At 43.7% G+C, this 19,435-nt stretch overlaps 1 protein-coding gene across 5 annotated transcripts in view; it reads right to left on the bottom strand.

Annotated features, from left to right (window-relative positions):
* Nucleotides 1–6,133: 6,133 nt before the first annotated feature.
* The window catches only part of LOC111146010 (SP140 nuclear body protein), a 72,649-nt gene continuing 59,347 nt past the window's right edge, over nucleotides 6,134–19,435 (bottom strand). For 4 of the 5 annotated variants that reach the window (XM_022501411.1, XM_022501564.1, XM_022501636.1 and 1 more), the window contains exons 19-28: nucleotides 19,026–19,085; nucleotides 17,586–17,690; nucleotides 15,712–15,854; nucleotides 14,503–14,550; nucleotides 11,234–11,275; nucleotides 8,929–9,044; nucleotides 8,135–8,240; nucleotides 7,725–7,802; nucleotides 7,384–7,527; nucleotides 6,134–6,592 (exon numbers count right to left, since the gene is read on the bottom strand). In XM_022501411.1, coding sequence (XP_022357119.1) covers nucleotides 6,485–6,592; nucleotides 7,384–7,527; nucleotides 7,725–7,802; nucleotides 8,135–8,240; nucleotides 8,929–9,044; nucleotides 11,234–11,275; nucleotides 14,503–14,550; nucleotides 15,712–15,854; nucleotides 17,586–17,690; nucleotides 19,026–19,085 — 950 coding nt within the window. In that variant the 3' untranslated portion in view covers nucleotides 6,134–6,484. The remainder of the gene's footprint in view (nucleotides 6,593–7,383; nucleotides 7,528–7,724; nucleotides 7,803–8,134; nucleotides 8,241–8,928; nucleotides 9,045–11,233; nucleotides 11,276–14,502; nucleotides 14,551–15,711; nucleotides 15,855–17,585; nucleotides 17,691–19,025; nucleotides 19,086–19,435) is intronic. The other variant, XM_022501712.1, reaches the window with a different exon arrangement.

Here is a 19,435-nt window from a genome sequence, read left to right as displayed (position 1 = left end):
CTCTTTCTGTCCCACACATGGGACTCAGGGGAAACTTTGGAGGATGACCGGGGAAGAGAAAAGTCCTAGATTTGATGGACAGTAGGAATCAGTAGTTCCAGGTCAGATGAAAAATCTCAGACCTGTGGGTCTGAGCAGCAGGGCCCGCTGAAGTTATGATAAGAATCTGATTACTGTTTGGCACAACTCCTGTGTCCAGGCTGGGTCTAGATTTACTAAACCGGAAGCTATTCGGCACCTCTTGCTGGACTTGGAATGGTCACTCACAAGGCCCGGCTCAGACACCACCACCGCCCCAACAACACCCCCCCGCCCTCCGTCGCCTCCTCATCTTCAGCTCAGACTAGTTCAGCCAGCTTTCACTTGGTCCCAGGCCATCAGCCAGCAATGTGGGGAGGGCTTAGACACCGGGTGTTCCTCTCTATGACTTTCTCTTTTCTAGCATTTCCCCCTCGCTACCAAGAAAGCTTAGGGACTCTGGCCTTCTTCCCTGGCTTTGCTGACCAGAGGGAATGTGGGCTTTCTACCAAAGTTTTTGTCACTCCATGCAAGACTGGCCCAGCGACTCTGGGGCCAGGTGATAGTAAACAGTAAACATCTTACATTGGCTGTTTCCTCTTGAGTTCTGACTTCCCTCCAAAGTCGGCCTGCTTTGGTTTACTTTTCAGAGGCCTCTGGGGATGGTTCTTTGTCCAGAGCTTCTAGATGTTTTCCACAAGAGGCTGGTTGATGAGGAACCCAGGCTTGCAGGTCTAAAGCAGACCTCCTCATCCTCAGTCCGAAGCTGCAGGCCCGTCTTTCCCCCTCCCAGACCCAGCCATGCTTCTGGAGACGCCAGTGGTTCCAATGATGCCTAGCCCTCTGTCCAGCCAAGGGAGAGAGATGCAAGTGTGCAGTGCATGCATCAAACAGCGAGCACCCCTTGGTCAGCTGAGACGCAGCCAGAACTACGCCTGCTGTGTTCTTCTGTGCCCATGGGAACACAAATCTCACCTACTTAAGGAGGGTGGGGTGCTTGTTCAGTAAACAAAATGACAGAGCAAATGAAATGCCTGGGGGGAAACGTGGATTATTCTAGAATTTCAGTCGGAGTTAATACTTATAGATCTATACAGATAAGACATATAAATTGTTGCTGAGAAGTCTAAGACCACTTTTTTTCTTTGTGTCAAGGAGGAATCTTGTTTTTGTTTCAAAGGGCTTACTTAAGCAATTTTGTCTTTCCAAGAAATTGGGGCCACAGCCCTCCCTCTGCTTGCCTCCTGCACTAAATCCCCATCCACAAACTAGGAAAGAAAGAGCCCCTGACTGGATGTGTGTAAGCTAGTGTTTGGCTTGATAGGAAACCCAGCCATGCATTTCAGTTCCTGGGCCCTGATTTCGGGCCTTCTGAAGCCTCACCACCTGGTTTGTATAGAGAGAGCTAGAGAACCCCCTCTCTCCTCTCAGCCCAGCAGAGCAGGGGGTGAGCCCAGTAGAGCTGCCTTGGGAGGTTCAGGCTGAGGAGTCCTTACCAAGAGCCTCAGGACCTCAGGAACACCAGGTCCTCCTACAGCTCCCAGGGCCATGGCACACCGCCCCCTGTAAGGTCATGGCCAAGCTCCCCAACATCTCAGCAAACAGCCTGCAACTGAGTCCAGGTAAACCGGACTGATGGGGTGAGAGGCTTAGTGTCCTTCATTGCCCTTTGCTGTCCTGGAGGGGAGGGGAGTAGACACCCTCCTTTCAAGCATGAAGACCATCTCAACCTTCATCTCCACAGCATAGGGCAGTGGGACCTCAATCAACCTGCTCCATTTGGTTGGGGGACCTCAGCCCCTCTGAGCAGCCAGGCACTGCCCCACCCTCCGTGAGACACAGGGCCTGCCGTGGAGAGTCGGTGGGTCAGACTTCATCTCCTTGGCCATCCAGCCTCTTCCCCCACTTTCCTAACAGCTCCCAGTTTCCTCTGGGTAGACAACATCTCTCCTTTATGTGCAGGAGCAGAGCAACTGCTGATTAGTATCAGGCCCCTGAGCGAGCCATACCCATCAGCTGCTTTGGGGAGTTGGACTCTTGAGAGAAGTTTGCTATGGAGTTTAAAAAAAAAAAAAAAAAAGACAGAAAACATTCCTTCTGTGGTGGCTCCTTGACAAGATGGCAGAGTTGTTCCTGGAACTCAGTTCCTGGAGCTACTCTGCTCCCCGACCTGGCTCTGGGGCTGTTTGCAGGCTCCGGGCCCAGCCTTCCTGCCCTTTGATGAGCCACCAGGTGTCTGTTCAAAGAGTGTCTTTTTGTTCAACCTCCGTAGAGCTAGTCTGGCTGGCAAAGAGCCCTAACTGATACAAGGATGTTTGTGAGTTATTTACTTACTATTTTCAAGACCAGGAACTTCTGAGGAGCACAGCAAATATTAACTCATTAATACTCATGATCCCACGAGCTACGTACCACTTTCTTTATTTTACAGATGGAATTAGTGCATGGGGTGGGGGGAGCAAGTCATGTGCCCAGGGATGCACAGCCACGAATGACGCTGGATGGCTCCGAATGAGGAGCTGGGATTCCACCTCCTGTACTGGCTTTGAGAACATAGTCTGTGTTCTCAAACACAAGGCTCTGCGGTCCCTCATTACAAATTAGAACCGTTCACAACACCAAGAATAGTCAATAAGAGCCAACTGCAATTGAGGCTTAATGAAAAATAAAAGCTGTGATAAGGACGATATAGAATCATATTTACTGACATGTAGCAGTGCTCATTATACACAAGTAAGTGAAAAATACTGATTAGAACACATTTTATTATTAAGACAGTATAACCATTGCCCCCTCCTAGCTGGTACTCACCCCACCCTCATCCCATTACAAAGCCTGGAATAATTTTCATCAAATTGGCAAGCATGGTTATTCTCCTTACCCAGAGAGGACTAACAGGCATTGCGCTTCTTCGTGGTAGAAGATGCAAGCTATAATAGCTTGGAACTTTAGAGGGGATGTCCTGATATGCCCCTAGCAACTGAACCCCTAAATACTTACCTATATGGCATGTACCGGAATTCTTAGTAGGGCTTATCTCTCACCATCTGAAGTAAGTGTGATTCAACAAGGCTTTCAGAACACAACACTTCCTGCTTCTCAGATCTAATTTACATACTGTCATAGTGATGGTTAATTTTATGTGTCAGCTTGATGGGCCAGAGGACACCCTGTTTAAACATTATTCCTGAATATGTCATTGAGGATGTTTCTGGATGAGATCAGCATTTTAATCAGTGCACTCAGTGTGGGCAGGCACCAGCCACATCATTAAGGGCTTGGATAGAACAAAAAGGGGAGAAAGGGAAATTCATTCTCTGCCTGCCAGCTTAGTTGAGCTTGGATTCACTTTACTTACTCTCTTGGATTTTCTACTCTCAGACAGGGATTTACATTATCTCTTCCTCTGGTTCTTGGGCCTTCAGACTTGGGCTGGAATTATACCTCTTCTTTACTGGGCCTCTGGCTTGCAGGTGGCATGTCGTGGAGATTCTTGGTTCTGTTTCCCTGAAGAGCCCTGATTAATACAGTCATTGCTATAGCAGACCGATGTACTGTATTTTAGTGACCAGGCAGACTAGGTTCCTTCCAGCTATGTTGTAACAGAGAACAGGAAAATTCAGATGGTCCCAGGGCAAGACTGTAAATATGGACTGTTGTCCAGTTTATGTGAACATGAACTTCTGAACTTCTTCTTACCCTATTTCCTACTAGGTACGTTAAAAGCACATGTAGAAGTTGCATAGTGTGTACACCATAAGCCATACTACTCAGCTCTAATGAGGATACCACATTCAGAACAACAGCTGGCTTGGTCCTACAACTTAATTACAGTTATCTATTTTTTTTTTTTTTTTTGAGAGAGAGAGAGAGCACGTGCAAACAGGCTGGGAGGGGCAGAGGAAGAGACAGAGAAAATCTTAAGCAGACTCCACGCTGAGCATGGCTCTTGATTCCATGACCCTGAGATCATGACCTGAGCTGAAATCAAGAGTTAGAAGCTTGACTGAGTAAGCCACCCAGGTGCCCCTTGATTACAAGTCTAGTAGCCATGAACCAAGTGGCTTCTACAGAGGTCAGACCAAATGGAAGGGTAATGAGGATACAACCACTATAGCCTTGAAGTCTTTGCAGGTGGCACTAATCTCAGTCATTCCCCAGCCCAGGAATATGATATTGCTTTTGACTATTTCACCATGGGAAATTTCAGTTCCACAGCCTTCCACTGGGATTTTCTTAAGGCAGTCATTATTATCTCACAAGGCATTTTATAGGTTAAAGGACCAGTTCATCCAACTCTCATGTGTGTCCTGATTATATGCTCAGGACCTGGCGTGGCTCCAAGGATTGAGTGGACCCCTTGTGACATGGATATTACCTGACTTCCATATACTCCACTCTAATAAGGATCGTGTTGGGGCTTTGCCTCCCTAGAGTAGCATCAAATCAGATGTTGTATTCAACAATCTTTGAAAGATCTATATATTTTCCATTCTCTGACACATAGTTCTAGAATAAAAGAACATCGGTCCTTTTGGTGAAGATTGAAGAAATCACTACATGTATATTTGCAGTTCTCGTTTCCATCAGCAGGTTTTGGGTCCAAGAATTGACTCGGGCCTGGAAACTGGGCAAGGGATCTTGACTTTTCATTGGGGCAGCTGAACTCAGTTATCTGATCATCAATTTTTAATCACTTTTGATGGTATATATGAAGCAATCTCCTTTTTGGCTGCCCATCTGTCTTGCCTATAAGAACACCACGTCCTATTAGCTATCTCCAGAGACATCCATGGACCAGACCCCTTGGCTGTCATTCCAACCTTGCTCTCCATTCCAGAAGTTACATTGTCTTGCTCTGACAGTTAAATGCTGCCCTTTGCTTTTGTTGTCCACTCATTTCCATTGCTACTAGGGAATCCAGTTCTGTAAAACATCCCTACATTTTTCCAACCAACAGCATCCCAAGAATGCTGGTGCCCCCTCAGCAGTGCACTGTCACCTGGTTAAGTCAACGTCTCTGAGGCTTCCTGAGGAACAGTCACCTGAAGGATGGGATTTCCAACTGCAGAAAGCAGAGCCATGCCAATTTCACTTTGCTTTTAGACTCCCCCTCTCCATAATCTGTCCCAGCAGGTCCAATATCTCTACTTCTGTTTTGTCTAGTGTGTACCCTGCCTTACAACAAGCCTATAAGAACCACCCAGGAGCACAGTAGAACCATCACCTTTGACTTGCCAGGCTAATGAAGCTCTGTGGCACAGCAGAGTGCACCCATATCAACAACATTCCTCTTTCCAGTTTCGCATCCCCCTTTCTTCATTTAGGATCCAATCCCAGACACAATCCCCTGGCACCTGCTGGTACACACTGGCCAGTCCCATAGCACCATTGGACTAGAAACCCTCTCTTCACCTAGCAGCTGTACTCAGGACATTACCAGTCAGGGCGTGTGGAGGCTACCCTGCAGGGTCCTCATTCAGGGAAGAAGTGGGGTGATAAGGTCTGTCTCTAAAGTAGGGGCAGGAGTTCTCTTCTACAGGCCCAGTGGGTTCAGGGGGATCTGGAGTTCAGAGTTCTCATATACATTTTTCTAGAGAGCCCCTTTCTGAGTTCCAGGGCTTCACTCCTTCTTCATTAGTGCCCTCCCTCTGGCATTAGAGACCATCCTGAGCTTAGAATTCAGTCTTCTCTAAAGTTCTACTGTTCTTAAAATTCGGGTCAGGCCCTCTGTACTGTCTACTTTCCAGCTGCACGTATAAGGATCTCTTTGTTTAGGTGGTGATTAAAAGATTTAAGCCTGTCATTTATTCTTTTCAACATATTAGAGGCACTTAGCAATAACCATCAAAACCCATGGTTCTTAGTGTTACTATTTCTCTTTTCATAAATGTCAGGCTATCATATCAGCTGGTGTGCCTCTTCCCCTGGAGCTCATCCAGTTTCCTACAGGTGAAAGTTTGGGCAATGGCACTGTTATAACATCCCAGGAACTATCAACATTCTGCTTGTCACCATCTGGCTAAGCAGTGATCCAACATCAGAACTCCATCCTTAAGGCCCATTTGCTGGGACGGTTACCTGAAGTTGGGTTCCTTGGAAGCAGAGGCTGAGATAAAGTCTCTTAAGTAAGTGATTTATTATGAGAAGTTTTTCAGGAGAAGAAGGGAGAGGGAAGAAGGATGGCATGGTGGGAAAAACCAAGCATGGATGTGGTCCCAGCTGAAGACTAGCTCTAGCTTGATCTTCTGGGGAGTGCACCAGCATGAATCACACCACACATTGGTCCCACCTTGGGGCTGGGGGGCCAGCTCCCAGGTCCAAGAGGTGTTAACTCCAGATGAAGCTGGCACTGGCAGAACGTGATATTTTGGGGAGGGGAGGCATCCGCAGTCAATCCTCACAGCGGATGGGAGATGAAATTTCTGCCCCAAAAGGGAATTTTCCAGGATACCAACACCCTCCACTATGCCTGTGAACTGCTCTCATTTGTTTCTTCAATAGCAAACACTTCCTTGAATTTCCTCTCGAATTTTTCTTCCAGTCTAAGTCCCATTAGGCCAAAGTCATTGTACTGTAAAGAAAAAAATTATAAGAACAAAAATAACAATCCTCATTGTCGGTGTTATTAGACACCTTGCAATCAAGAAGTTTGAAGACCTTGCTTAAACACCTAAGTTACATTAACCAGGTGACACTTTAAAATTCATGCAGCTAAGAGTAACTGTTGTTTCCTAAATGCACAATTACTTCTCATTAAGCAGACAGGGATGGGAAATCATTGCTTACCTGAGATTTTGACTTATTTGGTTTGGGTTGTTTATTTTAGTGAGACTTAGAAAAGTCATCTACGTTCTTTGCAACCATCAAAGAGCTAGTAGTCTAACTAAAATCAGCCATCTCCTTCTAGTCCTAGAGGACTTCTAGTCCTCTCTGGTGACCCTGTAAGACTACACACTCCACTCACATGCAAAGGAGTCTGAAATTGGGACTTCTAAGAGTTTCCAGTGAGTTTATCTGGGGAGAGATAAGAAGGACGACATAACTTTAAGATGCAATTCTCTCCTTGTGTTTGAAGCAGACAGGACTCCACTTTGTTCTTTGGGGACACCTGTCACGTTGGAGCAAGGGAATGAGCTCTCAGGGGCCTGGGGTTCTGGTTGCAGAAACAGCCTCTGACTCACTCTTACCCTGCTATGGTGAGCTTACGTCCTGAATTAGAAAAGTCACTCCCTTCCAGAACCCTTCCTTGTGCGGGCTTGTTGTAGGGTGAGGGAAATGTAAAATTTTCCAGGCACCAGACTATGAGGGCAGAGTAACTCAAAGGAAAAAAAAAAATGAAATGAAGGCAGGGAGAGCCTGTACCTTGTAAGACACCCTGTGGTTCTGAAAGATGAGACGCATGTCTTGCACGAACTCCCCTACTTGGCGATAACCCTGTTTATTCAACTTCTTCTTGATTTTGTCCAACCACATGGGTTCCTTCAGGTTTTGAGAAACCTCTCTAATCTGGTAAGAAAAAATATCAATGGAAGAGTTACTGGCATAGTTCAATGTCCCCAAATCCAGCAGAAACACAAGGTACAGATAATGGCGGCTCATGCTCTCTGTCTCATGGGATTCAGATCACAAATCCCTCCGGCACCTGTGTGAAGGGCCCGGAACGTCACAGTGGCCTGGAAGTGTGGTTGGTTGTTATTACTTACATAGTAATAATACGGGATCTTCGAAAAAAATGAGCTCTCTGAATGGCAATAAACCTTCAAGAGGAGGAACTCACATTTCTGCAAAAGAGGAAGGCTGTGAATAAAAAGTCGTTTGGGCGGGGCGGGGGGAGGAGCTGTTTGGAGACATTAAACCTATACACATGCCCAGGCAGAGACATGACTCACACCAGTGTTCTGGAAGTTTCCCCAAACATGTTTGGCTCTTGGAAACAGACATGTAATAACTGAGTTATTTCTTCCACAATCAAGTTCTGGTATGATTTCAGCATGGTTGAGACATGGCTTGGATAAACAGACTCCTTTGGGGCGCCCTTCCCCTCCCCCTCTACCTGTTGGACTTCTCACATGTACAGGATAAGGAGAAGGCTTAGGGTTTGCACCCAACTCACCAACTGCTCCTCAGGCTGCATCTGTCTCTCCAGGACCTCAGATTCCCCGTGACATGGCTGCCTTCCGAAAGACTCCATCCTGCAGATGGTGCAACTCCATGGACTCCTAAGAGGTTGGGCATGAGTAGACAAGGGCCAGGGCCCTGAAAACAGACCCTGTTCCAATGGCTACCACTATCCTCCTTTCAGGCATGGCTGATGGACACAGCTGGGAGATTAAGGGGTGTCCCAGAGTCTCCAAGACCCCCAACCAGAACTTAAGCCCACGACCCTCCTCCCATCTACAGTGGCACCAGAAGACTCAGTGCATGGAGGGTGGTGTAAGGGTGAGTGGTGTGCTCTCCTTCCCCCGGCTGAGCTGCTGGGAGCACAAGACGCCCTGCCTGTCACACCCAAGTGTCAAAACTGGGCCTTAACCCCTGGTGACCCAGGTTTCTATCAGCCCATTGAGCCCGTGGTAAAATGCAGGAACCAGACCACGTTTTCTGCCTTTTCTGAAAAAGCACAAAATGCAAACAGTTGATGTTCCCATCTTTGTGAATAGGGGCCTAGGCTGGAAAACTCCTTGAAGGGACAGTAGCAGTATGAAGGCAAGGGATGCAACCACAAGCCTCAGCATCCCAGCCTCAGCAAAGAACAGTATTATTCCCTGCCAGTGTCTTTAAACATCTCTCTGGACCATACTACTGGACCCCAACGTCCGACCCTGCTCTTTCTCTGCTTCAACACGTAGGTTCCTCCTATTGCGGGGGGAAGGCTTCCTAATCGGGGCCAGGGGACTTTATCTCACAAACCTCTCAGTTTCCACAGGTGGAATGTGACAGTACTCATGAAAAGATCTCGAACAAGTATCACAGCAGAACAGCTTTCCTCCGTTCCGGCACGTCTCACACATGTCAGAGTTTCCCAGCTAGAAGGTGAAAAAAATGTCCGTGTCCCTGGTGAGACCCCCGACAGACCACCGCTATGGGAATCTAGAATTTGAGACCTTTGTGCGAACCTGCCTGGACACATCTAGCTTCTCCCTGAGATATGAAGGAGCACCATGGGGTGGAGGCTTCAGAAAAAGTTACCATCTTCAGTGACGCTTGGGAGGAGGAGCCTGTGTGTCATGCCAGAAAGTCCTCCCTATAAAACCAGAGTATCTAACACAGAAAGACTAGCAGCAAAACAAGAAGATGGTTTTACAGGAATCTGAATACTATTATTACTTTGCAGATAAAACAAGTTCCCGAGAGAAAGTGTTAAATGTATTTGCCTATACCACAAGGAAGACAGATTTATGGAAAGATGAAATTTTGAGAATTTAATAAGATAGCATAAACCCCTTAATGTGGAAAGTGATAAAAGATGAAAAGACACTCATTAACAATATTTTGAGTCTCGTTTTGGGATTTGGGGTGAAAATACTTATGTTGGATGAATTGGGTTCTGGTTATTTCTTTTGTTTTTAAGAATGGCCATGTATGAGGAGGTGCTAACCCCAATGAACATCTAGCCAAATTCTCCCATTCAATGTTCCAGGGGATCCTCAAGGATACCTCCACTGGGGCTGAGACTGCTCTGGCATGGAGCTGTGGGGCCATTTTTCTTCTCATCAGTGCAGGCACTCATAGATTACTATCATCAGTCTCTAGGAAGTGATGACCACTCTCCCCAGAAGGACAATGAAATAACAAATTCAGCCAGTGTTTAAGAATCTGCCATTTGTATACTTCTTAACAGATACATCTGTTTGTTTCTTAGTCCAGCTGCACGCTAAACTCATCCAGGAAGATTATGTAAAATTCTAAAATCCTGGTCCCAATACCAGAGATACTGAATCAATTGGTCCGGGTGGGCACAGCCATTGGTGTTCTTTTTAAATTCATAAAATGGGTAATTTGTGCATCAGAATCATTTGGGACTTTTAAACAATCCTAATGTCCAAAACATAGCCTAGATTGAATAAATCAGAATTTCAGAGTGGAATCTAGGCAATGTTATTTTTCAAAGGTCCTCAAGTGATTCAATGCTGAATTAACCCAAGTTGAGATTTAGCCTGGTTATTAGGCTTGGGGATATTATAAGTCAATGTTGAATTGGCCCATAGTATCTACCTCTGGAAAGATTATGAACAGGGGTGAGGGTCTATGTCTATCCCAAACAAGCCACACAACACTGGAATTGAGGGCTGTTTAGATGATTGAAGACTCCCTCAGTTGGCCAAGTGTCAAAATCAATGTGGATAAGATCTAAATCTTGTTGGGGGATTGCTTTGAAGGTATAGTGTACACAAACCCATCCGAATACCCCTCCTCTGTTGGATGTCCTGTGTCAATCTTACTGCTTGATATCCTCTGTGAGTGCTGCCCCCTGGAGTTGTACAAAGATGATTCTGCTTCAAAAGTCTATTTTGATGCAATGAAAGGAATCAAAGTATGATTTAGCATAGAGAGAGCAGTCACCCATAATTTTGACAGAAGTTATAGCAGGTAGCCATATGGGACCACCCTGTGATTGGCTACGTGGTGATGGTTTCAGCCCTCACCACCTTAGCACCTTGATAGCTCCCTCGAGACTAGAGACATGGTCTCCAAAAAAGGTCACTTGCCCTGCATGCACTTCTCTGCAGGACTCACAATAGGGTCTACCCCCTGGATTCATCACCAGCTTGGCCTAGCCTGTTCCTTCTGGTGGATCTTAGCTCTGCCTGTACCTTGGAGTGGATGTTTGTGATTTTCCTTTCCTCTCCTATTGCCTTATTTAAAATGCTATTCTCCCAAATTTGCTCCTTAACCCTAATCTGCTGGCCAGCTCTAGCTATTACCACTTTAGGCCCTGGTTCTAGAAACCCCAATGGTCTAAAGCTCTGCCTCCCATACTCACTTTCAAGGGGAAATGAGGAAACAGGAAGGAAGTAGGAAATAGGAAAAATATTTTCACACAGAGAAACCAACTCCAGAACCACCTCCCTGGTATGGGTGCCGCATCTGCTCTTCTCCACTCGTCACACACAGCGACACACTGTGTGTGAGCATGCTTCAAGGAAACACAGCAATAACAGCGCATAGAGGAACAAGGCCTCGATTATTCTGGGGTTAGAGGTGTAGTACTTACATAAGGGTCAACCAAGATGTTGTCTTGAGGCTTTGGTATTGTCTTGAAAAGAGAGAAAGATTGAATGACAGTATTGAATACAAGGATTGCATCCATCCCTTATTTAACAGCTATCTGTGGAGGAATTCAAGCCACAGTCTACCCATTATTTCATACTTTTTGTATGGACCTATATATCTACTTGGAGAATAAAAAGTACCAAAATACCACTGTTTGACCCAATGCAAATTCAATTTCCTGGATTTCTGACCCAAGGTAGACCTTTATAAAACCAGGCAGGGAGGGACGCCTGGGTGGCTCAGTTGGTTAAGCAGCTGCCTTCGGCTCAGGTCATGATCCCAGCGTCCTGGGATCGAGTCCCGCATCGGGCTCCTTGCTCGGCGGGGAGCCTGCTTCTCCCTCTGCCTCTGCCTGCCTGTGCTTGCTCTCTCTCTCTCTCTGACAAATAAATAAACAAAATCTTTAAAAAAAAAAAAAAAAAAAAACCAGGCAGGGAGTCCAGCCCTGGTTTCCACAGATGGAGTTGGAGAAACTCCACTGGTTCTCCTATTTTGAAGAACCCTCAGGCATTTTTCTCTACCTTAGAAAGTATCATCCCACCAGGAAGAGGTGCATTGGGAGAATCAGGTTCAGAACTCATCATCAATAGCCCCAGTGACCACAGGACCCAGAGTCCTGGAATCCATGGAAACATACCAGAGAATTGCACTGACTTTTGCAGTCCTCTTAGGGCATAGCCTCAAAGATAAAATGTGCCCGATGTCCCCATTGTGGTAGCTTTTCTTCTAGAAGGTCATCCTTCTCTCTGCTCCCAAAAAGATGTCAGCTGGGAGACTTTTCAGAGGTAATTGATTATACTCACTAAACTTACAGTGCTTTTGCATATTCAATAGAATGACCAGGCATCCTTCCCTCTGTAATGTGGTTTTTATCTCCAGCCCAGAGCATAGTAGTCATAGACAAGCGTGATCCATGGGACAATGACCTGAGAAGTGTCCAGTCATTGCCTAGCTCTCTGGGTGATCTAAAATCTCCCACCCCTCCCCAGGTTAGAATTTGAGGTTGAAATAATCCTTGAGGTCAGGAATATTGTTTCAATCAACTTTATGACCATTAGATATTTAGTATGGGCTTGACAATTATATGTTGAATGAGTAAATAAGTGAATATTACTTAGCTTAGGAAAAGAGATTACTTGCTATCTCTTAAGAAATATTAGCATACAATATACTGGAGGAATATATTATTTTGCAACACTGCAACTGTCACCAAAAGATAATAGTGGCCCTTGTCAGGAGCCAATAAGCTATCATGTGATATCAAGAGTGATACTGGGGGCGCCTGGGTGGCTCAGTGGGTTAAAGCCTCTGCTCTTGGCTCAGGTCATGATCCCAGGGTCCTGGGATCGAGCCCCGCATCGGGCTCTCTGCTCAGCAGGGAGCCTGCTTCCTCCTCTCTCTCTGCCTGCCTCTCTGCCTACTTGTGATCTCTGTCTGTCAAATGAATAAATAAAATCTTTAAAAAAAAAAAGAGTGATACTGAAGTTTCTGAAAGCCAAGGGGCTCCAACAGCACAAGAGATTCTGGGAGGCACAGAGGACCCTTAGGGATAATAATGGACTGTAAGATCTTCCATTCTGGGGAGTTCGTGGAGAGACGCAAGATATAGAGGCAGCTGAAGCTTGTTGTAGAAAAGTATTGCACCTATGGATAAGGGTAGATCCTGTTGATAAGAAGTTGTCAGCTGACAAGGGTAATCTAACTAACTATTTTATCTTATTTTTTAAATTTTATTTTAATTTTATTTTTTAAGTAAGCAGTATGACCAACATGGGGCTTGAACTCATTATCCTTAGATTAAGACTCACATGCTCTACTGAATGAGCCAGCCAGGTGCCCCAAACAGAGTAACCCTTGACATCTGGGAAATGATACAGATGCTGGTCTTTAATATACTAAACTGATCAAATAATAGTTTCCCTTTAGGAAATCCAGTGGATGCAATGTCCCAAGGACTGAAAGTTCAAATGATCCAGAACATCAGAAAATCACATTCCCAGCGGAAGATGAAGTTTCATTGGCCAGCTAGGCATGGCCTATCTTAGAAGTCTATGAATGTCTTAGATGGCCATTCTTACTTGAAGTATGTGAGAATGACACTTCTCTTCTCCCCCTCTTTCTCAAGTTCTTGTTCATACTCGATCTTGGAAAATCCATCACCTTGTCTTGAATCTACACTACACTTAACCTGTTTATTTGTTGTCTACATAGACTTCTTCTAAAGAGGAAGAAACCATTTTCTCAGATAGAAAAGAGGTCTCTACACCCGCCCCCCCTGATGTAGCCAAAAGGGTAGCATCAAAGTAAACAATTTTCCAGATCTGCCCCTCCCATATGATACATCAATCTCCCAAGAAGTTCCTTCCCAACAGCACCATCCTCGAGAAAGGCAAGTAATTTCCCCTGAGAAAAAAAGGTCTGTGTGTACTTTTTAATGAAAGGTGAAAGGGGATGAAATGAATCAGAAAAGAAAATATGCCTTTTGTTTCCTATCTCATGAAATGATTTGGTTTTGTCTATGTCCCAGAATGGACTATCTGCTAGAAAGGGGTTGTCTGAATCATTTAATGAAATCACCATTAGATTTCATTAAAGTTGGACAATAGTAACGATGATTTTAAAAATCTGTATTTGAGTTGAATATGACCCTGTACCACCCTTTCCCCCCTAAGATTTATTTATTCATTTAAGAGACAGAGATAGAGTGCATGAGCAGGGGGCGAGGCAGAGGGAGAGAGAGACAAACAGACCACCTGCTGAGTGGGGAGCCTAACATGGGGCTCAATCCCAGGACCCTGAGATCGTGACCTGAACTGAGATCAAGACCCAGATGCTCAACTGACTGAGACATCTAGGGGCCCCAACCCTATCTTATTATGAAATTTTTTTTGTATTGCATAATCGTGTTTGCTTTTACAACTTTGACACCCTTACAACATCTGCACCTACAGTTAAAGCATATATATGAGGTCTGTTTTGATGACTCCTTATCATCTCTACCTCAAATGATTTATCATTCAAAGAAAATCTTGCCTTTTATACAGCATAATCTTCGAAGTAGCAACTCTGAAGTCACATGCCCCCCCCCCCCAAAAAGGGGACGGGGGATGGAGGAAGACGAATTATAATTATCCAATTGAATACTATAAATAATTGTGCATATAATATCAGTTATGTGATGAGAACTTATAAAAAGTGACTAATAATCACCTTTCTTCTCCTGAAATATTTTCTTGGAGGATTATGTAGAAGTCCTTTCTGAAAGATAAAAAGATCCAAGTTTGTGGCTAGCCTATGTTTCTATTTTGTAAGTCTGGCACTTCCAGCCTCCTCCCATATATTTCTACATGGATGTCCCACTGCCAGATCAAAGCCAGGGTGGCTAAGTGAAAAAATATCTCCCTCTTCTCAGCTGTACTTCTAGAATTCAATCAGTGGTTAGAATTTCAAGCATTGGAAAATCATCTTTAGAACATTTTTCCTTCCTCTTGTCTTTTTTTCCTAAGTTTTAAGAGGTTTTCCTTCATCTCTTTGACACCTCTCTCTTGTTTTCCATTCTCACCAATGCCACTCATGCTGAATCCATACACCAGGACTATTCAATCAACACACATTTATCCCATGCGTACTGGGTATCAGACATTCTGGACAATCTTGGACACACAAAGATGGACAAACCCTAGTGGTATCTTGAAAGAAAAAGAGAATGCATGGAAGGATAAGTATAAAACAGTATAATAAGGGTCTTAGTAGTGGGCTCATGGAGTCCAGGGAAGGGAGGACCAGGCTAGGTCATTCAGGGACTATTCAGAGAAGGGAGACATTTGATATGAGCATTGCAAGTTGCATATAGGTATCTTTGGGCTGAAAGACACTGAAATCATTTCAAGCCCCCAAGGTTGTCTGAAATATTGTTTTAAATATGTCATTGCATGCCTCAAAAGACCTCACTGATTTTTCATTATCTATATTACGAGTTTAAACTCCTTAGGCTGACATTAAATCCTTCGTAAACAACCCTCATTGATGGATCACCCCTTATCATACACAGCCAGTCTACCCCAACCCACAGAGCTACTTTTGTTGTGGTTCTGGTTTTAATGCCATTCTTTTTCTGGAGCCTCCTCTTTCTATTTGTTTGGCTGTGGACAGTCTTGTTTCGGTGCATGAAGTTTTCTGCATGCACTTGGGTCACAATGACCTCTCCCTCCTTCAAGCTCTGGCCTCTATCCAGACAGAGCCCCTTTACAACATTAATGTGCAACATTATAGGGAGGTTAAGAATGTGGGGCATCTCTCCCTGGGTCAGCAGATAAACTCAGGGGCATCATATTTTTAGCTATAACTCAACAAAAATTTGGTGAGCAAATAATGACTGTACAACAAGGAAAGTCACATCTACTCCAGTCCTTGGAATACCTCCATTAGCCATCGTAGGGGCCTCCCACCACAACGCACACTCATCCTCCAGTTCTTTGCTCTTTCATGGCCTCCTTTGACTTCAAATTGCTTGGGGGTGAACCATCTTCCATCCTCACTCTGTATACACCTCACCAAGACTCCTGTAAGACCAGGGTAAGTTGAGCCTCAGTCCTCTTTGTCTTCAGAACTCAGATGATGAGCTCCCACCACAATGCATCTGGAACCACCCAATTTGGGCTCAAGATTTATAGCAGGAGAGTCTAGCTTCCATTTCAGCCTTTGGAATGCCCAAATATAGCCTGTAAGACCCCTTAAAGGAGATTTCCTGCCTTGGGGCAACATTTCTTTAAAACTTTGTACAATAAAAGGTGATAATTACCATCAAAATCAACCTTTTAAAAGTATTTCAAAATCATCTACAAAGGACAAGCACATGAACCTGAAGAGTGAGAGGATCTCAATTTGCTAGGGACAGAGAACAGACCAGTCTCCAATAGTTCTTGGGACAATGTGAAGGAAGAACCTCAGGTTGAGACTGAGCTTAGAATGGTATCACCTGACATCTGAAGCCTTTATTACATTTTTTTAAATCCAGTGTAATGGCATTATTAAGCAGAGCTTTTCCCTTCCCTGAAATCATGGATAGCTGATATTAAAAATAATTGTGGAATGTTACCCAGTGGAAAATTAAGCTATGCATAAAAGATAATCATGTGCTAAACAGCATTTCTCAATCATTGGGGAAATGCAAATCAAAAATATCATGAGATACCACTTCATACCCACTAGGATGGTCATATTTAAAAAATCAGACAATATAAAAAAGAAATCAGACAATAACAAGCATTGACAAGGATGTAGAAAAATTTGGGCTCTCAGACATTGCTGGTGGGAATGTGAAATAGTGCAGCCGCTGTGGAAAACATTTTGGTGCTTTCTCAGTAAGTTAAATGTAGATTTAGCATATGATCCACCAGTTCCACTCCTGGGTATATAACCAAAAGAATGGAAAACATTTGTTCCCACTAAAACTCACACATGAATATTCAAAGCAGCATTATCCATAATAGCCAAAGAGTAGAAACAACCCAAACTGATGAATGAATGATGTATATGGTGTATTCACACCATATGAAATATATTATTTGGGAAAAAAATGGAGCACCAATACATGCTAACACATGGATGAATCTCAAAAACATCATGATAAGTGAATAGCACAGTCATAAAATGGCACATATTATATAATTTCATTTATATGAAATACCTAAAATAGGCCAATTTATGAAGCAGAAAATAGATTAGTGGCTGCTTAGGGCTGGGCACCGGGATGAACTGGGAATGCATACCAACTACAAATAGATGTGGCATTTGCTTTAGTGGGGGATAGACACATATGTTCTAAGATTAGATTGTGGTGATAGCTGAATAATCCTGGGGAAACGCAAGCAAAATTCAACATTGAATTGTACACTCTGAGAGTTGAACTTCATGATATGTGATTATATCTCAGTTAAGCTGTTGAAGTATTTTACATTGATTATGTAAATTAATTCCTCACAGCTATACTGTGAGGCTCTCCAGTTCTAAATTCTGTGGTCTCACCGCATCCAGCACCCTGTCCTGGTGGTAATCATCCATAAGGGAGGAAGGATATGAAGATTGAGGCTGAGGGCCTCTTCCCTTTTATCTCTGGTTCACTTCTCTTTGGTTCTTTGGGCATTGTGGGAGTGATCACTTAATATGTATAATTTCTGGAAGTATAAAAATGTCATCTTAGGGATCCCTTCCTCCTTTCCTCAATTCCTTGAATGTTGTTTAATTCACATAAGTAATTCCATACTGTAAATCAAGTAGACCATGGAACCTACCTCGTTTCAGTCTCTTCTTATATAACATCCCCTTCACCTTACCACAGGTCACAGGAAGTATTTGAGAGTGAAAATTCACACTATCATCTCTGTGCCTTCTTGACCCTGAAAGAGAAGATTTCCTCATTCCACCTCATTTTGCAAATGCACATGCACCTCTCTAACCTTGTGGATTTTGTTCTTGTAATACAGAGGTGCTTAGGGAAGTCCATGCTACAAATCTCTAGCATCAAAGGCTTTCTTTCATGTGATATTTTTGATACATAACTATAGAATGTCTACCTCCATTTTACCCTTCAAATCCCACACAAACCAGAATGCTTTTACAGAGAAATAAGTCTTCAGTAAAACTGCCTTATTCCCAATCTAGTTAGCCTTGCTGATTCTTACATGACAATGAATTCTTATATGAAATTCTTGAATTTCAATTCAATTTCGATTTCAATATAAGAATTCAAATAAATTCTTATATGATTCTTATATGAAACACACAACAGCTGCCTTGTTCTGAAGGGGTGTCTCCAGCCACATTATTTCACCACAATTAGGTAGCTGGAAACAAAGTGAGAGACTGTACTTATGTCTCCCTAGTTGAGATCTGACTCACTGAGCAGAGAGAGGGGAATGAATGACAGGGTAACCCAATGGAGATGATGTCTGCCTTCTTTTGTTTTTGTCTCTGTCTCTTGTTCTTATTCTTGTCTCTGCTTTGCTTCATTTCTCCCTCACATTAGCTTTTTCCACAGCTAAAAGAGGAGCTCAGGAACTCTAGAACAATCTGTACACTGCAGAAGGGGAGGTGGCTGGCGACCTGACTCTGCAGAAGTAGGGATGAAAGGTCTTCAAAGTAACTAACTCAAGGAGGATGTGTAGCTGATGCTGCCATTCCAGCTGATGTTTAGAACCATGATGGGAGGAGGGAATGTCCGTGGTCCAGTGTTGAGCTGGGTAGACTATCAGAACTGCAATGGACTGAGAATTATTGGCTTAATTTTCTCTCTTGCTTTGTGCTCAAGTGACAGGCCCAAGCACACACAATCAAAAGTAGAGAAAGGCGAAGACTACTGACCATGACTCCAGGCTACCTGTAGTGTGCAACCTGTGACTCTCTATGTAGCAGAAGAAGGATCAACTAGATAATGTGGGTTATATGGCAACAGATGATTTCCAGCTCAAAATTTATCAGTTCAGTGAAGATGGTGTCATTACACTGGCCCCTGGACCCACAAGGTCTGGTCACCAAGTTACTTGTTTGTGGGATTATCTTGTTTCTCTTCCTGATGTATTTTGAAAATGACCCAAATTATATACATCTTTCAATAGTTAGTAAAGCTATAAAGCAATTAGGGAAATGGGTTTATTACTAAAATCACAGAAACCAGGAAAGCACAGGAAATTAGCTGTTTAGTTATTGAAAGTTATTCCCCTTTTCTTCTTTACCTCTTAACTGGAATCTTTTCTGTGGGGCCCTTTCACTTTGAGTTCTGCCTCTCCTTTTCCCTGATAAAATAGAAAAATATAATAACAATCACAGACATGCAGTTGCATTGCATATATTAGTGCTTTCCAAAATTTCCATTTAGGTATAACTTCCCCAAAGCCTGTCTAATGGATAAAGAAAAATATATAATCCCTAGTGTTAAGATACCAAGAATTAGACAGCCAATCTTAGGTTTACCTTATATTTTATTTTTCATAGTCCCACATTAGTAAAACAAAAAACAAGTGAAATCAGCATTCCACTGATACCTCAAGCAGTCATGTGTTAAGGGCTTAATAGATGTCAATTGTACATCTACTAATTTACTTAGTCTTTCCAACAAACATATGAGATCAAGATGATGATTACT

The sequence above is a fragment of the Enhydra lutris genome, unplaced genomic scaffold (assembly GCF_002288905.1).
Source record: "Enhydra lutris kenyoni isolate GAN:26980312 unplaced genomic scaffold, ASM228890v2 scaffoldscaffold1, whole genome shotgun sequence".
Taxonomy (NCBI): domain Eukaryota; kingdom Metazoa; phylum Chordata; class Mammalia; order Carnivora; family Mustelidae; genus Enhydra; species Enhydra lutris.
Note: the sequence above shows the minus strand (reverse complement) of the source record. Positions and strands in the feature narration are given on the sequence as shown.